The sequence below is a fragment of the Rattus norvegicus genome, chromosome 3 (genome assembly GCF_036323735.1).
Source record: "Rattus norvegicus strain BN/NHsdMcwi chromosome 3, GRCr8, whole genome shotgun sequence".
NCBI classification, from domain to species: domain Eukaryota; kingdom Metazoa; phylum Chordata; class Mammalia; order Rodentia; family Muridae; genus Rattus; species Rattus norvegicus.
Genome location: NC_086021.1, coordinates 81613919 through 81639133, shown reverse-complemented (window position 1 = coordinate 81639133; position 25215 = coordinate 81613919). Strand labels below are relative to the sequence as shown.

General features: G+C 42.4%; 1 protein-coding gene across 2 annotated transcripts in view; it reads left to right on the top strand.

The window, feature by feature from the left end:
* Nucleotides 1-25215, top strand: part of Pde11a (phosphodiesterase 11A) — a 383576-nt gene that overhangs the window by 65264 nt on the left and 293097 nt on the right. For both annotated transcript variants that reach the window (NM_001127480.2, NM_080893.2), the window contains one exon: nucleotides 6672-6830. In NM_001127480.2, the coding sequence (NP_001120952.1) occupies nucleotides 6672-6830 (159 nt within the window). The remainder of the gene's footprint in view (nucleotides 1-6671; nucleotides 6831-25215) is intronic.

Sequence of the window (25215 nt, the reverse complement as noted above, 5' to 3'; positions counted from 1 at the left end):
AAGGACACGAACGCTTAGATTGCAGAGGCTGCTTTTCCACAATCCTAGTGAATCTTGAGGGCACACCATTTTCTGGGTGTGCTGTGGCACCAGGCTGAACCACAGATCTTACAGAAGATCTTAAGTCACAAATCTAAGGAACTGTGCTTTTTAACCAGAAGATGCAGCTCAGTTATTTTGCTGAAAAGAAAAAAAAATGGTTTTGGCCTTTTGACTTGTCTTTTTTAAATGTTAGAAATCCTAGCTGAGTATCACATAAAAAAAAGTCTGCCCAAAAAGCACCTAGAACCTTCTGCTTATGAAGAGTAGTTATACTTAAAATACTTGATTGGAAAAATATTATGACATGAAAATTCTTGAAGCAAGAAGAGTCTATCACAATCCTATGAAACTCATTCCAGATTTTAGCAACCTTATTAAAGAAACCTTTGCCTGAAGTTATTAGACACTCCTGTGGTAGATCCGTTCTTGTTCCTGGGTCCTCAGGGAGATGAACATAAATTGAGCACCATTCCCCTCGTGATATTGCACCGGAGACCTAGGGGCATTTGCTAGGCTCCTGTATTTTCAGAAGCGAATAAGCTCAAGGTCATGTGCTTGGACCGTCTCGGTGCTGATCCTACTTCCTCCGTATCTGGCTGTCTGTGAAGCTCTGCTGATGGAGAGAGTTTCAGATGCAGAGTTATTGGGCAATAGTTTAATTCTTACTGAAACAGCCTTTGCTTCCTTGCTCAATTTTCTTTAAGTAAAATAACACAGGCACAGACAGACACACAGACACACACTTACAAACAGACACACACATAAACACACAGACACAGACAGACACACAGACACAGACACACAGACACAGACAGACAGACACACAGACACAAACAGATAGACACACAGACACAAACAGACAGACAGACAGACAGACAGACACACACACACACACACACACACACACACACACCACACTCTTTAGGGATGTTCCCATCACATAAGCTAACCCACAGTCAACTAAACCTCAAGATGCCCACAACGAAACCCACATCCCCAACCTCGGAACCTGTTCTCACTTGGTGAGTCTCCCTGCTACCCACTTAGGTTTCTGTACAAGAAACAAGGAAACATGGGGGAAGTTTCAAGTTCTTTATCTCTTACAGTTTCATCAGCTCACTCAAATCCTGGTGATTCTGTGTTCTAATTGCATTTTAACTCAGTCTGTTTTCTACCACCATATGCTACTGAGTCTCTTCCTTCCAATCCACTCTTTAAACACAGCCAAAGCAATCTTTCCAAAGGGAAGAGTTAGTCACACCACCACCCACCTTCTTAAAACCTCTAGAATATTCTCCACACCCCCTGGATGCATGTGTGTATAGACACTAGCCATCTTTTTAGGATAGATATTCTGTGTGTGTATGTGTGTGTATGCGCATGTGTGTGCATGAGTGTGTGTATGTGTGTGTTTGCACGTGTGTGTACATGAGTGTGTGTGCGTGTGTGTATGTATGTGTGCATGAGTATGTGTGCGTGTGTGTATGTATGTGTGCATGAGTATGTGTGCGTGTGTGTATGTATGTGTGCATGAGTATGTGTATGTGTGAGTGTGTGTGTGTGCATGAGTGTGTGTGAGTGTGTGTGTGCATGAGTGTGTGTGTGCATGTGTGTATGTGTGTGTATGTGTGTGTATATGCATGAGTATGTGTGTGTGCATGTGTGTATGTGTGTGTATGTGTGTGTATATGCATGAGTATGTGTGTGTGCATGTGTGTATGTGTATGTGTGTGTATATGCATGAGTATGTGTGTGTGCATGTGCCTGTGTATGTACATGAGTATGTGTGTGTGCATGTGTGTATGTGTATGTGTGTGTATGTGTATGTATATGCATGAGTATGTGTGTGTGCATGTGCCTGTGTATGTATATGGGTACAAAGGGTCAACCTCAGTTTTCATTCTTTAGGAGGCATCTACTTCGGTTTTTAAAAAATATTTATTAAAATATTTCTCACACAACATATTTATTATATCCTTTTCTCTCTCCATACTTTCTCTTTCAAAAGAAAGTAAAGACCAAAAAAATGTGAAAATCAAAACAAACTTAAAAAGAAAATCAGTAGGAAACACAAACAAACAAAACAAAACCCCATAAAGTCACCAATGCCCTTGTATACTATTTTCATGTGGCTTTGAATACTTTGGAGATGGGAAATGGCATCCCCACCTACACTTTTCTCAGATCCCCCTCCTGACCCCCAGAAAGCATCGCTGCTTTAACCTTCTAATCTCTCTGCTTATCTCTAACTCCCTGCCCTTTCCCTAGTCCAGAGCACCTCCAGGTTTTATCTCAAAACTTCCTTCCAGGTCCTACTAGTCCAGTCCTGTATCAGATACAAAAAGTTCTTAAGTTTTAAAAGTAAATGTATGCAGTTAAAGAAGAATAGACCATTCATCTCCATGATCTTAACCTTGTACTTCATTCCATTTATAGACTTTTCACAAGAGTGAGTTGAATGCATTTTCATTACATAGTACTTAGAAGTATATTTTCATAAAATACCATTTTATTTTAGATGGTTCTCATAGTGGTAAACCTAGCAATGTGTACTATTATCATGTCTGCAAACCTCAGCTTAGAATTTCTAATACTTAAAAATTAAATGTATTATTTTATTTTAGGTGTTTTGCCTGCACATATGTGCCCTCTATGTGCCTTCTGGGCTCACCCAGAGGATGTTGGATCCCCTGGAACTGGTATTACAGATAGTGTGAGCTACCATGCGGGTGCTGGGAACTGAACCTCCGTCATCTGCAAAAGCAACAAATAATCTTAATGACTGAGCTTCTCTCCAGCCCTGAGGATTTGTAATACTGTGATAGACCTTCAAGGAGGACTTCCCCCAAACTTCTTTGTGTTCACATTTTACAGGTTCTTCCTTCTGGGATCTGGAAGTCAGTAGCAACTCTCTGGCTTACAGTATCTCTAGGGCTTGTAATGAGCAGCCATTGATAGATCCAGACATAGGGGAGCGCCTTCTAAAAGTTAAACCCTGCCTAAGCTTCTGCAAAGTTCTACTTATGAATTAACAATCTTTCCCTTTAACCTTCATTACGAGAACAAATAGAGGAGCTCTTTGGTCATATATTGTAGTAATGAAATTAAATCCCCTTCAGAGAAAGGTAAACAAAAGGAAAACGCTCTCCCATTATGTCTAGCTGCACTGTGACTCTTAAGAGAAGCTGGGAGACAGTCCAGCTCAACTCACCACAATATGGAATTTGGTCTCAAAAATTCCCAAATACTGCTGCTGTCGAATTTTGCCTCGAAGGTTAAATGTTTATATCAGGAGGAAGGGTCTGTCTTGGCTGTGGAACTGGCCGGGTGCTTTCTCCTACTCTCGGATGAATCACAGGACAAGACAGAGGCAAAGAGGGGCATGGTCAGATCTTCTTCTACTGCAGGGCCTACGTCCTAGTGGTTGAAATAACAAATCCCAGCAAAGGTCAACTGTATGGAGTGTCAGAGACTGGTGGGTAGGCATAGGGGGTTGGAGGTGGGGCTCCTGCAGCTCCCTGCTGGGCTCTCTTTGGGTGAAGGGGATGTTTTGTGCAAGATCTAGTGAGAGTAGAGAGTAAGACTGTGAGGAGGACCAGCCAAGGAGGACTCCACTGCAGAGCAAGTGTGTGTGTGATCGGCCCACACTCACGGTGTATGAAAAGGCCACAAAACCCCTCTCAAGTTGCACACTAATTAAAAATAAAATAATGAAATTAAAAATAAAATAATAAAACATAGACAAAATAACGTCCTGATAATCTTAATAGAAAAAACATTAAAATAATAAACAATACTATCATCATGCAATTATGAAATACACTATATAATATATAAAATGTGATACATTATATAAAATGAATATTATATAAATATTATGTATGATATTATACAACATAAATAAAACAGTAATAAAAGTAAAAAAGAAAAAGAAAACCACCACCAAGTTGCAATGCAGGCTCATGAACAAACCCTTAACAACTTTCTCACCATTGTGACAGAGGGGAACATCCTGGAAACCAGCCCAGAGACTGCGTGACAGATAGATGTGTGTCCACAGCCTCCTGTCATGGCTGGTTCTCCAGAAATGCTGAGACAAGGTCAGGACTCCCAGAGCATGACCGCATCAACATCGTCCTGTCTCCTATGCACCCAAAGATGATTTCCTCTCCAGAGAATCATCCCAGCAGTAGGAAAACTCTTCTCTGAAGCCTCTCTATACCTCTCTGTTGCCATTTCCTCACCCCCTTTAGATGACCACACCACAATTCGGTGTTTGTTACTTTCATGGATACTTCTATTTTTGCTCCATATTTGAATGAAACTCATGCGGACACTAAACATCTGTTAAGTTATACATGTGTCGCTACATTGTAGCCTGCTCGTTTCCGTTCCTATTGGTTTTTAGAAACCTTTTCAAATTAGATGTATTCATTTGATTTTATGTGGGAGGGTTTTGCCTGCCTGTATATGCCTGGTGTCTGTGGAGGTCATAGGATCCCCTAGAACTGGAGTTACAGACGGTTGTGAACCAATATGTGGGTGCTGGGAATCAAACCCAGGTCTTTTGCAAAACTAACAAGTTCTTTTAACAGTACAGTCATCCACCACTACCATGTTATTGATTTTTGTTCATAGTGAGGCAAAAGGCTCTGGTTTAATGAGACACCGCACAGTGTTAATACCGTGTGCATCACTTCAGGAGGTCCTACTCTCCATGTTCATTTCCCTGTTGATCGTCAGTCTCACCCCTGGGCAAGTAACCCTGGGGTACAAAGAATGCAACCTGGAGCAAGCCAGTTAAGCACCATTCCTTCTCAGCCCTTCAGTCCCAAGCTGTTGGGTCATGGTGTTTTATTACACCGGTACAACACAAACTAGACACGTGTCTTGAGGACTCATCTTGTCAATACCAGTTGCCTCAAGCCCTTGTGAAAACCGATCGCTCTAGATAGCTGGAGGGAGCGGAATATGGTTATGTGTTTTAAGGGGCTTTAAAGCGTGCTTGTGGATAGTTACACAAATCCCATTCTAGCCCTGGGCTGGAAACAGCTACCCAAGTGCATCCTGCCCAGTCACCTTCCCTGACGCATGCTCAGTTCCTACCTTCCCTGAAGCATGCTCAGTTCCTATTGTCCCTCAGCAGTCAGCCTCCCCGCCCCCTTCTCTCCCTCCCTCTCTTCTGTTCTGCATTTCTTTCCTCTTTATCTCCTCCTTTTTTATTTGTAGTTTGAAAGTATTGTACCCATTTCCCCAGATATCCTCGTGCTCATAACTCGAGATTAAGGACACTCTCCTAAATAACTCCAACAGCCACAGCAGCATTTCAGCAGTGAAGCGTCTACTGAGGCTGCCATCTAACCTTGTTCGGCTTTCTCCCCAACACATCCAGTGAAGAGCCGCACATTTCCTCTGGATTTCATGCCTCTTTGCAGCGCCCATGGCTTTGAATTTACTGTTGACTCTATTTGAAGAAACCAGACTGGGTTTCTGATGGAATAATTGCTCCTCAGTTTCTCTGTCTGTCTGTCTGTCTGTCTGTCTTTGGGTATATTTATACTCTATGTGCACGCTCTTGTGTACGTTCCTATGTATGTCCCCATTTCTGTGTGCGGATATGTGTGTCGAGGCCAAAGGTCAACCTCAACATCAGGCGTGACTCCACAGACCCAAGTCTCTCTTCCTTCCCAGGACCTGGAGTCACAGACACACACCGCTGTGTCTGGCTTTTTATGACAAGCAAGGGATTGAACATCTGTCTTCGTGGTTGTGTAGCAAGTGTTTCTCAAGTAAGCCACCCGCCCAGATCCTGTTTCTTAGTTTTCTTGTTCTAGGTTATTATTTCTGCTGTCTATTTGGATGAACACCAGGTGTTCTCAGGGCCATGTATCCTTTCCAAGGAAACACGTTGGGAGATGATGTTATTTTGGTGCAATCATGGTCGTGCTAAACTTAATTACTTGTCTAAGAAAGACTCTGCCAGATCTCCTCATTACAGAACACATATTATCATTAATAAATATTTTAGGGTGGCCTCTGAAGGTCATGTAAATCCTTCACCTAATGATCTTAGCTGTCATTGGTGATCCTTGCTTATGGTTGTTTTACTGGTAGTTGACAAGATATTACATAATTGAGCTACTTATCCAACATATTTTAGCTGGCGTTCTCTATATTCCCCCGCCCCTCGCTCCTTCTTGAGACTATTTTTCAAATATCAGAATGGATGTGTAGCTTTTTTTTCAGAATAATTTTAATTCAAAATAAATTACTTCTTTAAATAAATTAATTCAAAATACTTCTTGCCTGTATGTTTTAGTGGTTTCTTACATATGTGATACGTTGCTTTCTCATATAATATTTCATATCCCGTTATCACTGTAAAATAGCATATTTTATTAAGAACACAGTGAAGTTTCCTTAGGACACTGGCCTTTCCCTTTTATTAGCCTGGCTCATAATTATACTTGTAATTTATAATTTATTTCGGTCACTTCAACACAACATCAAATCCATTTCTGAAAGTAATAGCCGGGTGTGGGGGAGCAGGGGAGTTTTCCCAGTGACTGCTTCCCCCTTCTCCTCTCACCTCCTTGCCCTTGCAATGAATGCTTCTGTCTTATTTTTAGGACCGAAGATTCAATGATGAAATTGACAAGCTGACTGGATACAAGACAAAATCACTATTGTGCATGCCTATCCGGAACAGTGACGGTGAGATTATCGGTGTGGCCCAGGCGATAAATAAGGTTCCTGAGGGTGCTCCATTTACAGAAGACGACGAAAAAGTAAGATTTCACGCCTTGCATGACTTGTGAGTTCCATTCCGATCACTGATTGCTGCTCTCACTGAAAGAATGGAAATTGTGTGAGCAGTTCTTCGATTAGCCCATTCACAGATCAAAGAGCTTTTCCGATGCTGTTCTAGGTGTAATGGGAGGCCTTCTTTTTTCTTACAGAATGGGCATAATTGGAGATAATCACTCCACCTTCTAAAGCCTGCTTTTCATTACAAATCCCAGTAGTATTCTACTATTCTAGCCATTGCCTGGTCTTTATTTTCCTTGTAAGTAAGCCTTTTAATTGAGAACAGCGCCTTGACCATATTTGGTCCAAAGGAGGGCAGAGGCTATAGGGAGATTGCGGTGTTTCAAAAACTCAATACTTTCTCTCATCATTTAAACTATCACAGAGAGTTGTTTTTAATTCACATATAAAACCTCAATGAAATGAGTGCTATTTCATTGTTGTTATAAATTCCCAGCAAAGTGAGCGCTATTTTTTTATTTCTGAAGAACATGTGACGTTGGTAGAAATGGCATAATTCTGCTCTGGAACTTGAAGTTCTCTACTAGCCGTTTACTGCAAGACATGATCTTCGGGGACCAAGCCCTGCCTTCAAGGCTTTTTACCTTTACATAGAATAGAACTTGGTTGAAGTAAAAGCAAATCTCATACCAGTTTGTCTAAGTTTGATGGCTGCTCCATTGCTATTTGATCGGAAACTTTATGATGTAACCTCTGATGAGGCCCTGCCATTCACCAGTGCTGATCATTCCTGGCACATGAATGCAGCTGCTCTGACCCAGAAGGTGAACATGAAATACAGTTTTAGTAAAATGGGAAGACTTAAACGAAGAGAGACCTTCACCGAGGTAATTTCCACAGTGGAATTGAAAGAATTCAAATCCTTGTAAAAGTTTATAAACTCAGAGCATCACAGGACCTTGGATGACTTCTTCTTGGTCCCGTATATGAAGCTCATTGGTTGGGATCATAGCAGGCTGGTGGGTAAATCCCATGCATTTTGTGACATCCAAGAGCTACCTGAGGTGAGCTACACATGATGTTCTGACTGTATAGGAGAGGAGAGCTCCAAGGGCACTTCTTGAAAGAGATAACATCTGATCTCTGAATTAAGGTTTCCATGGACAGAACCGAGAGACAGAAAAAGCATTTGGAAACTGCTTGGCAGTCCATGGAGGTGAACTCAGAGATTCATGGGTGTCCAATGCCAAGAAAAAGTGACGTTGAGGGCTCACCCCTAAACAAGCCATACAACACCCCTGCTAAGGCTCAGGGAACCTTGTGGAAGAGGGGCAGGAGATAGGGAGCTAGAAGGTAGGGAGAAGAGTTATAAAATGCCTTAGGCAGGGCACAGCCACCATAATGATGAACTCCGAGCACAGCACTTACAATTACTTACCCTTGGCCTGCGTGAGACTGGCCCTGTAAGAGTGGACGGGAGAAGCTCATGAAGGCTACCCTTACTGCTGTGCTGTGGATAGATAGATTAAGAGAGGAAATGTTGTTTTCAGTTGTACTAGCCACTGCTAAGCCCAGCAGGCTCCAACGGACAGCTCTAAACCCATGGTGACATAAACTCTAAATCTGAGGTGACACAAGTAGCCCTGGTGAAACTCAGTGAGTCAGAAAACAAGACGAACTGATATAAATATGAGAATGTGGTTTGTAGGGAAAATGAGGGAGTATGAGGCCCATAAAAGACAGCAGCGGGTGAGAGCAGTCTGTGCGCATTGTAAACCTCATGAAACTGCAAAAATAAAAAATAAAATCAAAACCCATAAGCGTGGAGCATAGACCGCCTTAGCCGGTACAACACATGCTCGTGGGATGTTTACACAAAACAAATTCTCAGAAAGACTTTACTTGTTTACTTATGTGCACACCTTCATGTTTGTATGAGAGTTTGTTCGTGTGACTGTAAGTGCCTGCAGAGACCAGAAGAGGGCACTGGATCTCCTGGACCTAGCTGGAGTTACAAGTGGTTGTGAACTGTCAGCTACGGATGCTGTGGGCCAAACTAGGGGTCGCTGCAGTGTGAACTTTTAAATACTAAACCATATCTCCAGTCACATCAGAGCATTTATTTTGACCATTTTTAAAACCATAGATGTCAGAATCCTGAGGTAATGTATCTTCTTTCAAAGTTTAGATAGGATTTGGGGCTTGTGCCTTTTAGAATTTAACAACTGTAAACCCATGGTCAGCTCTCTACTCTGCCCCTTTCACTCAGAGACCCCATTACACAAACAGATCTTTCGTTTGGCTCATTTGGGTCATGTTTCCTTTCTGGACTCCTCCCAGTGGGTTTATACGGAGAACAGGGTTCCATAAACTCCAAATGAGTTAAGGGAAGGTCTGCTCTGGGTTTTGTACCTTTTGTGAATAGCATCCGTGTTTAGCTCTACTGAAGAAAGGGCTTAGAGGGGTGGTGGCGGCACACGCCTTTAAACCCCAGCACTTGGGAAGCAGAGGCAGGCAGATCTCTGAGTTCCATGCCAGTTTGATCTAAAGAGTGAGTTCCAGTACAGTCAGGGCTTCACAGAGCCCTGTCTCAAAAAACCAAACACACAAACAAAACAAAACAAAAGGAAAGAGGAAGGAAGAAAAAAAGGAAGGAAGGAGGGAAAGAAGGAGGGAAGAAAGAATTGGGCTTTAGTTGAGCCTAGCTTGGCTGATGGGCTGCAAGCCCCTTTAGAAAGCTGGGGAATTTCTCAGCTCCCCTATCTCTCTGCCGTAGTATGGCATGAGAATTAAATAAGATCACAACCGCAAATGCCCTGTGAAATATAAGTTGCTGAGCAAGTGTAAGCTACAGCTGTGGTGGTTTGAATATGCTTGGCCCAGGAAGTGGCCCTATTAGGAGGTGTGGTCTTCTGGGAGAAAACGTGTCACTGTGGGTGTGGGCTTTGAGATCCTCCTCTTAGCTGTCTGGAAGACAGCCTTCTCCTGATTATATGAAAGGACACAGGGAAAGTAGCTGGAAGGGGGCTTAACTCATAGGGCTTCTCATGAAATTCTCTGACACACGAATAGTACGTGAGGCTCGGGCAGGTCTCCGTGAAAAAGTACTTTTGTGTAACTCAGTGGTTCTTAACCTGTGAGATGCAACCCCCATCAGGGTCACATATCAGATATCAGATGTTTACATTACGATTTATAACAATCACAAAAATACAGTTACAAAGTGGTGAAGAAATACTTTTGTGGCTAGAGGTCACCACAACATGGACTGTATTAAAGGGCTGCAGCACTGGGAAGACTGAGAACCACAGGCGTGAGTTGTTTCTAAGTTTCTATTCACTGGAACTTCCAGGCTGCTGGATTTGTAGACCTGATAGGAGGACCAGGCAAGCAGAGGGAACAGGAACCCAGCCCTTCCTCCAGCCACCTCCTCTCTAAACTGGGTGCTCTTTAGCTGCGTATTCTGTAATGAGCTTGTCAGACACAATGACAGACTCCATATACGAATAGGAAGAGACCAGACCATTCATGACAGCATAAGTTGGACCCACCCCCATCAGTAGCCAGCCTGGTGGTGGAGGAGCAAAAACACCCTTACCATAATCTCAGCAGCAAGGAGCTTAGAGCAGACCAGCTCTGCTCAATGTACATCGTTCCTCATCCCAACTTTTGCCAACCCAGAACCAATAATAGAAAGCGTCCTGAGCTATTGAAGGCCAAGGTATTCTGCACTATTTATTCTTCATATGATATCCTCATGCCAAAACCTCAAACCAAAATCCTGTTTTCATCATAGAATCGTCTTATTCTGCCTTTTGAGCCTGCCACATGCCAGTGGTGGTGGCTGACCTCTCTGTAGCATGATCTCAGTAGATTTCCTGTTTGTTCTCATTAGACAAAGGTTTTTAATTAATGTACATCTATATGCCTTGTGCTCTTCTGCCACTGGGGTTTCATTATGAGTTCATGATTTTTTTGTATCACTATTAATGAATATACTGTTTCACTTAATTCTTTAAGATTATCTTCATGCTAGCTTTTATTTTACTTTTTATTTATTTTTAGATAGGTCTCACTATGTTGTCTTAGCTTACTATATTGACCACATTGGTCTTGAACTTGTGGCAAGTCTCCTGTGTCTGCCTCCTGAATACTGAGCTTACAGGTGTGCCACCGCAAATATATATATATATATATATATATATGTACATATATATATACACACACACATATATATGTATATATATGTATATATGTATGGTTATTATTATAACATACAGTTGTTTCTTCCATATTTGTCCATATGTGAAGATGAAGATACTTTATATTTTCCACTTGGGATGACCATAAAGTTTTCTCATTTTCTTTTCTCTATATAATGTTGTTTTTCTGTCTTTAATTTGGACTCTTTCCAGCTATTAACTAATTCAGTCTGAGTCATGGCACATTCACTTCCTATGTCTATGATATTGCATAATATAATTTGTATTTCTTGATGCCCTCAAGTTCTGGTTTTTGAAGACTGTAAGCATGCACGTGTGTGTGTGTGTGTGTGTGTGTGTGTGTGTGTGTGTGTGTGTGTGTAACATGTTGAATGGTCTTAAACACATTTCCTTTTGCTTTGTTACTATTTCCTTGGAGTAGACTCTACAGACTGAAATTTATTGAGTCAGAAGGAAGCCAAGCCTGGATTGTCAGAAGCTTAGAAAACCTCTGAACTCATTTAGATGTGAGAGCTGGACCAGAGCATTCACAGTGTCCTGCCGACTTTACTTAATTCACATTTAAAACCCAGAGTTAGTTTCCCTTGCTCTTCCTGGCAACCTCCAGACAACCGACCGTCTTTCACACTCAGAGGGAGCATAAGATCCAACAGCGACTGGAGAGATGACTCTGGTATTAGGAGTGAGTACTGTTCTTGTAGAGGATCTAAGTTCAGTTCCCAGCATCCACAACAACCCATGACTCACGACAATCTGTGACTCCAGCTCTAGGAAGTCTGATGCCCTCTTCTGGCCTCCCTGGGCACTGCACTTGTGGGCAGAAACCCACACACAGACACACACGTTAAAACAAACAAAAAAAAAAAACAAGCAAACAAACCAACACCCTTTAAAGTCCAGATGCATCTGTAATTTCTGAGTTGCCTACAGGTAAGGAAACAGGGGAACACAAGAAAGGCCTGTGAGTACTGGTCAGAGGTTCTGGAGTCAGAATGCCTCCAAGACAGACTCGGGTGTTTGTTCCTTAGCTGAGTGAGCTTGAACAAGTTGACTGAACTTCTGAGCCTCACAGTTGCAGTGAGGAGGGTACCACTCATTGCTGGCAGCTTCCTGATTGTCATTCACACATGTAAATTTATTGTGTAATTAGCATAATATTACATTTGCCCCCTTATCTTAAAATTCCATTTTTATATTGCAAGTTATATATGGCACAATTTTAAAACACTCTGAGATATGAAAACTAGCAGATACTTAAAAAGTTAAATGTACTAATTCACTTAGACTCAATGTCCTGGAATGTATTCTGTTTCTTGAAAGTTCCGTGCCTATAGACAAAGAGCCAGTGGCTATTAGTATGATGCAATAATTATTGGGGGAACTTGGAAAGGTCATTGGTTCCTCCCCTGGTGCTTGTCCTCATCTGGTACAAGAATTGTCACCAGGCTGATAGTCATCCCACCCTGCATTAAAACTTCCATTTCAGTGACTTTATTATCATCGTGTGCTTTAAAAAGTCTTAGATAATTAGCAAGAATTTAATTTGCAGAAGCAAAGCGAGAGGCTTGCATGAATTCCAGCCTCACATATGCATGCATTAATCATTTCAGCTACACACTAGCGAATTAGTAGTTTGGTAATTTATGCAGGTTGTGCACATAAAGGAAGGCCATGTAGAAGCGGTGATTGTAATTTTCTGGTTCACTTCATGGGTTCTAAGCAAATGTTCCTGAGTTCCAGGGCTATGTACAAGCTATCAGATTTAAGCTGTATGATTAGAGTCCTTACATCCAGTTAACTTATCCCTTTGGTATTCAAAGGGAGTTGGGGGAGACACTTTTGAGGCATAAAATTGTAAGTTGGATAGACGCAAACGTCGGTGATCTATTAAGACTTTTGGTCTCACTAACATGACAACTGGGAAGTGACAGTGAGCACAGGTTCTTATCCGTACTTCTAGGCCGTGAATCCTTTGGAAGCAGAGGTGTTGCCGTTTGTCATATTGCATAAAGCAGAACATGTCAATTGCACTAGCACTCCACAGGCAAATGTGTAACAGGCTTGGCCTGACGCCCTACTGTGGCTGATGTTCTGGAGTTTCTTAGTCTGTGGTCCTCTCCTCTCAGTTCATAATTTATAGCATTCAAGCCATCCTTGTACGCTCATCTTACTGACATCCTTTGGAACTGAGATGCTGCAAACAGAGCTCAGCTGCTGGGGACTGGCCACCTTCCAGACTTGTTACTGGCAGTGCTGCCTTGCCAACTGGCATTGAGGAGGTGCCCGGATGGCATTAATGAGCCTCTGCAGAGGCTCAAGTTTGCAACGAAACGTAGCCACAAGACGCACAGACAGATAATAGGGAAGGTTTCATAAGCCTTTGGCCTTATGCTTCGAAATTCTTTCTGTTTGTGAGGATGATATCGAGCAGCTATGAGATATGGGCGGTACAAAAGATATCAGGTTTGCCTGCTGAGGAGGAGAATGATGAATTCGTTACAATGAAGGAATGACAGGTTGGTGGTCTCAGAAAGATGAAGACCATTCACGCAGGCTACTGACCTGGGGTTTGGCTAGCATATGATTGATTTCTTTTTAATCGGAGTATCTTTAGACATGGCTGCAAGCTGCAATTCTACCACTATAGTCAACTCCCACAAAAACAGTCAGTTTAATAAAGCAACTTACCAGAGCAAGTTAGATGGATTTCTTCATTTTAAAATAGGTTCTTCAAAAAGTACTATGTATGAGACCCTTTCAAATACTCAGTTCTACAGCGGTGGTCCTCAACCTTCCTAATGCTGTGACCCTTTAATACAGTCCCTCATGTTGTGGTGACCCCCAACCCTAACATTATTTTCATTGCTACTTCATAACTGTAATTTTGCTATTCCTGTGAGTTGTAATGTAAATTATTCATGTTTTCCAATGGTCTTAGGCAACCCATGTTAACTGCTGATCTATAGGGGCACAGAACACTTCTGCCAGGAGTTTACTGTTTTCTGCTAACTCTCTGTTGCTGAAATGCCAAAGGAGCAATGCGTCAGCTGATGATCAGAAGTGATCAGAAGCCCTCCACACACCCACCCATTATTTTCACTCTCGTTACATCCCGGCTAAGCTTTTTGAACATGTTGCCATAAAATTATGATTAAATATTAGTGTTCAGCAAAAGAGGGCTCAAACGTCCTGGCAGATGGCTTGCGGTTTCAACTTGTATTTGATCAATAAGATCTTAGTCTGGGGAAAAAATTGGATCAAATCCCATAACTTGTTAATATTTTATCCACATTTAAGCCATAATCTAGCCATGGCACTATTTGCCATTTAATGATGGTTGCCCAGAGTCCAAGTAGTCACCGTTCATCAGCGGCCAATTCATCTCCGACTCATGCATTCACTGGATGGCGTCTGACCAAGCATTTTTAGAAACAACCAAGATTCGCAAAACAGTTATTTCTGAACACAATCCTTTCAGAACTCAGGGTGAACTTTGGATTTTTCTCCCCGTTGGAGAAATGTTGCACGGCCTTCTGGCTATTCTCCCTGCTTTTCTCCAGGCAGAATCTATCTCTGGGTAAGAAAGCAAGTGCGGCATTTGCCAGGTGAAGCTTACAGCTAATACACGATGAAGACTCTACCACTCTGTCCTTTTGTCGTGATGCATGGGTCCCCGTAGCTCATCCTCTCAGTGAACTGTGGGGGACCCTCTTCTCCGCTTGCTTTTCAGAGCTTAAGTCAAATTCCATCATCAGACCTCAGTAGGATTAGTTGAACAGCAATTCTGGTTTGCTCCTCATCGTGGCCCTTAATATTTTACATTTTAGCTCCCCACCCCAGGGTTTTCCAAACAGTTACAGTTGAATTTTGACTAACAATTTGCTAAAAATATAAATGATCAAGTATTTACGATTTTTTTTGCAAAAATTACTACAATAAAGAGGATAGTTTCTACATAGTGTAGGCTGTATTCTTGAGGCTTGGTATAGCAGTAGAGAATATTCCGACAATCTCTGATGGCTAAGGTGAGTGTATCTGTGAGCCCTGAAACCCACGTAAAGATGGAGGGAGAGAACCAGCTCTGTAAAGGTCGGAGCTGCACATGAAAGCTGTGGCAGGCACACGCCCACAATAGCATCTACACGGTGATAGATGCTCTGGAAACCCGCAATAAACTGGGACCAACTTCAACTCAACCTGTGGCTTCTTCTCTTTACCCAGGAGCCCACGTAACGTGTGTCTCTCTAGACAATTCTATGTGACAATCTTGCGTTATTTTGTCTTGTTTTCTGTTTTCATTTGTTATCTTCCAAGACAGGGTTTCTCTGTGTAGCACTGGTTGTTCTGGAACTTGCTCTGTAGTTCAAGCCTTAAACTCTGAGGTCCATCGGCCTCTGCCTCCTAAGTGCCGAGCTTAAAATCACGAGCCACCATCACCCAGCACTTGCTTTATTTTTTTAATGGTTGGTTTTAGTTTTTTATTTGTGTGCATGGTTTGTGTCTGTGTGTTTATATTTACCTCTGTCTGTGTGTGGGTATGTATGTATGTACATATGTATGTATGTATGTATGCATGCATATATATCCTTAGAGGCCAGAGAATGACATTGGATTTTCTGGACCTGCAGTTGGGTGGTTGTGAGTGCTGGGAGCCAAACTCCTATACTCTGCAAGAGTGGTAAGTGGGTCTGACCACTAAGCCGTCTCTGATGCACCTAAGCTTACCCGATTCCTGGTGTCCATCCCAAGCATCCTGTGCTGTTTTCCTAAGAATGTTGAATTCTAATCACAACAACGGCTGTGCTCGCTCAGGTAGAGGAAGTGAAGAGTCTGTTGATCATAAGCTGACATGGCTGGGCTGTCTATACCATAGAGCTAAATAGACAATATTATAGCAGATCTGGGAGGGAACGATTAGCTGGGGAGTTAGGTCGTCACAAACGAAGGGACTAACACAACCACAGCTTTTAATAGCTGCCAGGATGTGAAGTAGTTAAGCCATGTCTAAGAGCACAAAACAGCAGATAACTTGTCTTACAAATATGGCCCCAGACTTGTGTGTGACTTAGACAAGAAAGAATGTTCTACAATTGCAGCTTAGAAATAAATAAGCACTTGTTGGCAGGAAGAATTGTTGTTAGGGAACTAGAGCAGGTGTTACGGATTCTTACTTCCTGGAGATTTCAAATCCAGGCAGACAACTGTAGTTGAATAAATAGCTTAGTGCTGGTTGTCTGAATAAACACAAGGTTGCTTTGTTCTGCCTTAGAGTGCTGAAATCCTTGAATTTCTCCCCTCTTCTTCTTCCTCCTCGACCTCTGCTTTTCCTCCTCCTCTTCCTCTTCCTCCTCCTCAGTGGCTGCTTCTTCTCCTTCTCTTTCCTTCTCTTTTTCCTTCCTTCTCCTCCTCTTCCTCCTCCTCTTTCTCCCCCTCCTCCTCCTCTTTCTCCTCCTCCTCTTTCTCCTCCTCCTCCTCTTTCTCTTCTTCCCCTTCCACCCCTTCTCCTTCTTTTCTTCCAATTACTGAAGACAGAATCTCACTGTGTAATAAATTTTGAAAATTTCAAATTACTTTTTACTATAAGAGGAATTTAGTAGAAATCAAGTACATTTAGCTGCCTTGTATGTTTATCTCTTTTCAGTGTTTTCATTTTATTACAAGGTCATTTTCTAACAACAAAAGTCATATAAATTTATTGTAGAAAGTTTGAAAAGTACAAAAAAGCAAAATTCATATCACTCATAAACCTCTTTTAGAAAATATACTGCTTTTGTTTCTTTGCTGAATTTCACTGTTTATTTATTACTATCTATAAAAATGTCTCCAGATTTATGATGTACAGTATATAGAGTATTTTATAATATTTTAAGCAATTTTCAAACATCTGATTTAAATGGTTACATCATTTTCTACTGTGTAATGATCTAAGTCTGTTTAATCATTTTGTTTCTTAGCATTTTAGATTGTTTTCAAATCATATTATAAAATTACTATTAATCTCTTAACAAATAAGTCAATTTTGGTCCTCACCTTAGACTAGTTTTTGGGCTGGACTATTAAAGTGATATGTCATAGATCAGAGATGAACCAATTCCTGTAATTCAGTGTGATTCAAATTATTGGGTTTACTGGATGAAAATGTTTGAAGTTAATTTTAAAAATACCTTTATTTAAATATGGTGCACATATCATATAACTCATCTCCATACAGTTTGATGGCCATTAGAATATTTGCATCGTATGTAACTATTAACACATGGTTTCAAGTATCTTCACCCCCATACCTGTACCACTAGCAAATCCCTCCCCACTTTCTCCCAGTAGTGGTAGACATCCAGCCATTCTCCCTCTGTCTCTATGGATTTGCATAATTTTGAATGGCTCCTACAAACACAGCCATGCACTATGGGCTCCTCGGTGGCTAACTTCTTTTACTTACATAATGTTTGAAGAGACATCCAAGCCGCAGTATATATCAGTACTTTATTTCTTTCCAAGAATGATCATAGTTCATCATATGGAAATACATTTATTTATTCACTCATCAGATAATGAACATTTAGATTATCTTCTCTTTTAATTATATAAATTATGCTACAATAAGCATACGGGTTTTTTACGATCGTGATTTTATTTCTCCTAGATATAGTCCTAGACTTGGTATGGTCACTACCATATTTTCTTCTCTATTTTTTTGCAAAACAGCTACACTCTTTTACATGTTCACCTGCAACGTGTGGTTTTTCTGTTCCCTCTTGTCCTCACTAACTCCCTCTGCCTTTCCACTGTGGGCACGTCACTGTGGGCAGGCCGTCCTAGCTCAGAGTGGTTTTGATCTGACCTACATGGCTGCTGCTGCTGAACATCTTTCCGTGTGCTTAGGGCAGAAATGCTTATTTCTAGGCTTTGATAAATCCATCCATACTATCTTCAGAAAATTGCATTAATTCATAAACCCAATAGCTGCATGTCAACTCACTTAGCTCTTAATTTCAATACTGAAACTTAAAACTTACAATATTTAACTTTCCTTCCTGCCTTCCTCCCTCCCTCCCTTCCTTTCTCTCTCCATCCTTCTTCACTTCTTTCCTTCCGGCAGTGTTCAGGTAGCCTAGGCTGGTCTTGAACTCCCTGCGCAGCTGACGATGACTTTGAACTCCAGTTCTTCTAGCCTCCACCTCCCACATGGTGGATTTGCAGGCACACACCACCATGCCCAGCTCATGCTGCTGATTTCTAACTTCATTTTCTTTTCTTTCCTTTCATTTGTCCTGTATATGCATGGATTTTTATAAGGCATTAACAAACCATTGCTCAGGAAACACGCCAACCATGACACACATGAACCTAAGCCAGTTTAGTCACGTGCAACCTCTGGAGTATGTGGACTAGCTGCTGGGCACAGCAAAATGCCTGCCAAGAGGTTTGTATTAGGCATTTTAAGTATGGTATTTCCCTTTGTGCTTGCCGTTTTATTCTAGTAAAGCAGGTTATCAGGTGACAGACACTTAAGGGAACGAAAGTCTGCTCTAAAGTTGGATCAAATAGTCCACCCACTCTTCACCAAGCACCCAGAAGTGAAATGTATCTGTTTAGGTGATCTAGGCCTCTCTTGAGGCCCCTCAGGAGGATCTGGTTCTGGCTGTGGGCATGAGGCAGATGTGTCCTTTAATCCTATAACAGGATTAGAGAACTTCAGGGTCCATGACTATGACTACAAATTTGGAACTTGTTATAGCTCTTCAACTTTTAGTATGTGGGAAGGTGTATATTCTAAGCGACCCATGATCTTGAAATGCCACAGAGGAGTTAATACCTGTCTCAATGAAGGGTTTCTATTACTGTGAAAAGACACCATGACCATGGGGTCTCTCCATCTTGATCCACAGGCAGCCAAAGACCACACCCACTCCTACAAGGCCACACCTCATAGTGCCACTCCCTGTGGATCTATGGGGCCCATTTTCATTCAACCTACAAAATACCTTATACTTATTGTGCTTTTTAATATGCTGCTAAACTTACTGAAAAAAAATGCACTTCTACCAGCAATATAGCCTCATGCTTTGAAGGTAACTAGAGACCTCTAGGTCATTGTCATGGCCACATTTGGAGCATGTCTTTTTGAAGATCTCTGAAATATCAATTTATTTTTTAATAAAAAATTTTAAACTTTTTTTATTTTATGTGTATGGGCATTTTACCTGCACATACATATGCATACCACATGTATGCTGTGTGTCTGTGGAAGCCAGAAGGGTAGGTCAGGCCTTCTGGAACAGACTGTTGTCAACTACCACATGAGTGCCGGGAATTGAACCTGGACGCTGTGGAAGAACAGTCTGTGCTTGTAACCACTGAGCCATCTCTCCAGACCTCATGGAGCATTCACTGTTACTAGGGCAACTGTCTGTTCCTTGATATCACACGAAGCCCAGGTCCCTGAACATGCAAGCCTAACACTGCACATTTTCTTCGCCAAGAACTGAATGAAAATTGTAAGCATTGCGACAGCGGGCAGTATTCCTTGTTCTCGTTTTCCTTAAATGAGGAAAGGGTAGGAAGCTTAATGAAGCGTCTCTTCTGTGATAGGTGCATTGCACACATGACCTCATCCGTCTTCACAGCAGCCCCGTGTGTGTCCATTACCAATCCCACTTGATGAATGTGGAAACTGATTGTGATTGGGTTTGAGTGTGCAGAAGGGTCAACTCACCTGTGTTTCAGAGCCAGGACAAGTGTCACCTGCCTGTCTTTGCATGGGACATGGAGGGATTTAGTGACTGTCCCTTAATTTCCTGTTGTCTTTCTTCCAGGACTTGGAAACCCAGAGATTTCTCTGCACCTGATACATACATGCATACACGTATGTATGTATGTATGTATGTATGTATGTATGTATGTATTATGTATGTATATATGCAAGTGAGGTGTGTAGATAATAAATGAAAATGAGTGCACATGTTTGATAATCAGAGGGTGGAGAGTATGTGACTAAAGAAAGTATCATTTCTGAATGGCTTTAGTGTCATTTCAGCCTTCCATAAACACCTGCAATTGAACCTGAGCTTTACATATGCAAGGGAAATGGAAAAGCTTGCCCACTGTGCAAGCTTGGGGTCCTGAGCTCAGATTCCCAGCACTGGGAAGGAGATGGGTGTGGAGACAGGTTAGTTTGCCCAGTCAAACCGATGCACTCCAAGTTCAGTAAGAGACTCTGCTTCAACAAACAGAGTGGAGAACTATCGGCGAAGACACTAATGCTGACCCCCACACATACATGCACCAGCATATATTCCCACAAATACTTCCTTAACTACACACACACACACACACAGACACACACACAGACACACACACACACACAGACACACACACACACCAGCTAGCAGACAAGTTGAGAATTGTTAAAATAGACTGTCTATGCAATCACAAGGTAAGTAACAGCATTTTGCTCCATTTCTTGTTTTTACTGACAAAATATTTTTAATGTCTGTTCCCCTCACCCCCAACCTATCAATCACTAGCTTTTTTTTGTAAAAAATTCTACTTAAAACTATGTAAAGAATTTACATAGCGGTTAGCTATGGCCAGCAGAAGAGTGAAGTGTTTGGGTAAATTGCTCTGTAGCCAATTAGGAATCCCCTCCCTATGCTTAGTTAGATTATGCAGGTGCTATTTAAATGAGCCTACATTATATTTCTTATTGGAGAATTTAAAATGAACATAAGCTAAATTTATGACACAGTTGTAAGTTCTATTTCTAACAATCTATTCATTTAAAATACATACTTGGATTTTTTTCCATTTCTTCTTTTGGGTACTCAGGTAGGAACGAAGCCATTGCCTTTTATCACTTTCAATTATTTCTTTTTATGTCTCCCTGATCTGCCCGGATAACATCCTGGCTAGATATGACTGTAGGCTACTTTATGAGCAGATTCTGATCGGCTTGTCAATCAACAAAGGAGCATTTTTCTCTCTTCAAATTAGGCACACTCCATCAAGAAATGAGAAAAAGTGTCAAATGCACAAGCACCCCATGCTACCGAAGCAGGCAGCAAGGTCCCCCGTGGGAGGCCCAGGCTGAAGTGGGAGCGTGCTAAGAGAGGCGGAAGTAATGAACAGCTTTGAAAAATGAGATTATGTAACTTAGAGCTGCCCGGAGATGCTTTGAAGGTCTATTGCACACAGTTCTTGAAAGGGGACTTCCATAAAACTGGAAGGCAGTAATGAGATTCTCCCACTGGTGAGAGTTTGAAATGATGCCCTTTGAGAAAGAACTGACACCGGTTGACTGGACTTTGATTTCATTCATCTGTAAGGCATATTCGGGGTTCTGGAAGAACTTTGTCCAGAGAATACAGAAAGTAACTGTGGGAGCTCAGTACCTTCTTGTTTCCAATGCTGCCCAGTGGGTGTCCCACATGTGTCCACGATGTCTTCTCAGAAGTTGATTTTAAAACTATGCCAAAATCTCACTCAGCAAAGCTGGGGCGATGACACAATACATGAAGTACGTGCATATTGCGAGCACGAGGACCTCAGCTTGGATTCCCCAGCACTCAGGTAAAAGCTTGGCAGGACTTGGAGTTGGGGGTGGAGACAAGCAGCCCCTGGAAATTCATTGGCTCACCAAAATGGCGAGCTCCAGGTTCTGTGAGAAACACTGTGACAAACGGTCATGTGTGGAGCACCAGAGGAAGGTATCTTATGTAGACCTGTGGCCTTCATAGATGTATGGATGAATGTATGTACCCATCCATGTACACACACACACACACACACACACACACACACACACACACACACACACACACACACGTATGCACTCAGTCTCCACTTAGCATTTGACGTGATGCCACCAAACCTTTTGACAGATGTGGTGAGAGTCTGGTGCTTTCTCTTGGCCATCATTTCTTCTCTGGATCTAGAATGCCCACAGCATTACACTTTGGTCCTGATGCTGTGCCACAGTGGTATGCAGGCTTCCACAGCTTGGATCTTTAAAGAGCCATCTGCGTGAAAATAACAAACGACAAACTTTTGGTCTGCAGCACAGATTTCTCATGTAAAACACAAATGCTTCTTAGTTTCCTAACTCTCTTGCCTTCGAACTGCTGCCTAGAGCAGATGACACACAAATGACTGGGTCTGGTAAGGTTCACTCTTCGCTTGGCCAGGCATAGAGCTGTAAGTCACCCTCCTTGAAACTACACCCGTACCAAGTCTAGCGTATAAAAACACGGTTCTCTCTATGCTGGAGGTTCAAGTACCCCACCCCACCCCACGCCCACCTCACCCTGACCCTGGAAGAAGATTACTCTTATGACAAAAATCTTTGGAAAAATACTCTGTGGCCTGAAGTAGAAACCTTCCAGTTTGTTTGCAAAGTCAGTTATGTCAGATGACACTTTTGCTGGGGCACACGGGTAAAAGGAAGCCTTGCTAATGCAGACACAGGAAAGAATGTTTTCCCGAAGCAGACACAAGTGAAAGGATGTTTTGCCGGAGCAGACAAGGGAAAAAATGTTTTCTTGTTGCAGACCCAGGCGGAAGGACATTTTGATATAGCAAACACGTGAAAGGACCCGTGATGAAGGAGTATAAATGTGATCCTACAGACAGCGGGAGACGAGCCCTGAGCATTGGTTTGGTTCTCTCCACCTGACTGTTCTTCGCCAACAGTGCATATGTTTTGGTTTGCCTTACATAGATTTGTTGAACTCAACCTGTGGTAATGCCACCATTGAGAGAAACTTGCCCAAGAAGAGTTTGTGAGGTTCTGTGGCAGCTGTGGCTTCTGCGGCCTCTGCAGATACTGAGTCATATTTGGTGTTGGCTATGGGACTGAACTGCTGCCAAAGATTGGACTCGCCCCACGTCCTAACAACGTCTCTCTACCACTGCCTCTGCTAAGCGGTGGGCTACAGGAGAGGCTGAACCCTTCTAAGAGTAGGCTTCCTAAAGTGTACGTTTACAATGACCTTCATGCCCTAGTGGTATGAACTGTTTCTGAGAGACTGGTCCTGATGCAAAAGGCAGGGAACCCACCCCATGCCAGCATGGCAGGTGTTACTTGGGAGAATGGATGACTGGAATGCCATGGTTAGCAGGCCGGGAATGCAGCTGGTTCCAGGAATCTCTGTGAACAACTGGGTTTATATTTTGGGAAATTTTATGTATAACTTAATTCTCATCATCCTCGATATTATGAGGAAGGCGGCTGCTTCCTTTTCTTATAGATGAGATGATGCTGTTTGTCTTGCCTAGGAAAGGTTGAACTAGAGCCTGGGAGGTCTTTGTTTATTTTCTTGTTCTTCTTCCTAGCTTGTCTCCCTCCCTTCCTTCCTTCCTCCCTTCCTCCCTCTCTCCCTCCCTCCCTTTCTTCCTTTCGTAGAGCTGTAATAAACAATTCCTTCTATGAACAGTATTTTAGCTGAATATGTGCAGTAGAACAGAGTATATTATTTAGTACAACCAGTGACCATCAACAACAGATTCACAACACACTTAAGCTTTTTAGAGTTTTCTGCCTTTGGCTTCTCCACTTCTTAGTTGCTCCTTATACATCATGACATACAGTCATGAACATAGATTCCAGCTCAAATCCAGCCTGAGTCTGTGGGTCTGTCTTGCCTTTTTGTTGTCAGTGGATTCGATGCCCTCACCATCTAGAAAGAGGAAAGAGCAAAGCGATGAACACGAGCTGCGTTCCTCATCGAGACGATGTAATTTGACCTGCTAGAACACGCTGCTGATCAGTCAGTTGTTGGGAAATGTGACGGAAGGGTATAACCGTGAAGTCAGCTCTTGTGCAATGCACATTGGACTTGTTAAAGAGATGACGACTGTATGAGAGTCTTATTTTGTAAAACTTCATGGAAAACTGCTGAGAATTACCTGCTCTGGGTGAAAAAGAAAATAGACTGGAGACTATTTTCGTTTAAATGCTCCTTTAGAACTAAAAAGGATACTTAAGACTGTTTGCTACAGGCCGCACGATTTGAAAACCACCAAGCTGAAAGCAGGATGTCTTTAAACTCCAGCGTCACAGGGCCTCCCTCCTGACAGTGCATGTGGGTGATGCTCACGGCAGAGAGCTAGAAGACAATGCTGAGCCCACACAGCCCTGTGATGCTTGGAAAGCCAAGCCACAGGGCAGCTGCACTCTACAGGTAGGAAATCCTGGCTGCGGAGTCTCCCTAGAACAACAGGTCAATGCGAAAGTCCCAATTGTTTCCTGGTTTGTCTAGAGGACCGAAAACTTTCCTTTTGCCAAGGGATCAAGAGTTGTGCAATAAACTGACAGTAGGCCTGTTGATAGGAGAAAGGGTATAAAGTTACATGTGTAGGTGTGGTCCTCCTACAAGAGTAGGAATATACATGTACGACATGGCCAGGAAATGAATGTGACAGAACCCCTGAAATCTCGAAGCCGCGCGTCTCCCTTCTGGCATCTTGATCTGATTTCAGCAAGACTGAGATGATCACAGAGTATGACACATCTACTTTACTTTAGTGACAGCTGGGGAAGAAAGATCCTTTTTGTCTTCCTTGATGTTTATTTTGTTTTCAGTACTTAGAGTTGAGATGAGAGCTTCAGATTCTACCACTGTGCCCTATATACCAGTCCCTTCTTCCTATTAATTGTATTTTTTAAAGGTATATTTGAGAGAGAGAGAGACAGAGAGAGAGAGAGAGAGAAGGCCACATGCATACAATTGCTGACAGAGACCGGAAGCATCAGATTCCCTGAGCTGGAGTGACAGGTGGCTGTGAGCCATCTCCTATGAGTGCTGTGGACCAGGCACAGGTCCTCTGGAAGAGTAGCAAGTGCTTCTAACACTGGACTCCCTTTCTATTCCCTTCTTTTTATACTTTTTTTTTATTAACTTGAGTATTCCTTATATACATTTCGAGTGTTATTCCCTTTCCCGGTTTCCGGGCAAACATCCCCCTAATCCTTCCCCCTCCCCTTCTTTATGGGTGTTCCCCTCCCCATCCTCCCCCCATTGCCGCCCTCCCCCCAACAATCTAGTTCACTGGGGGTTCAGTCTTAGCAGGACCCAGGGCTTCCCCTTCCACTGGTGCTCTTACTAGGATATTCATTGCTTCCTATGAGGTCAGAGTCCAGGGTCAGTCCATGTATAGTCTTTAGGTAGTGGCTTAGTCCCTGGAA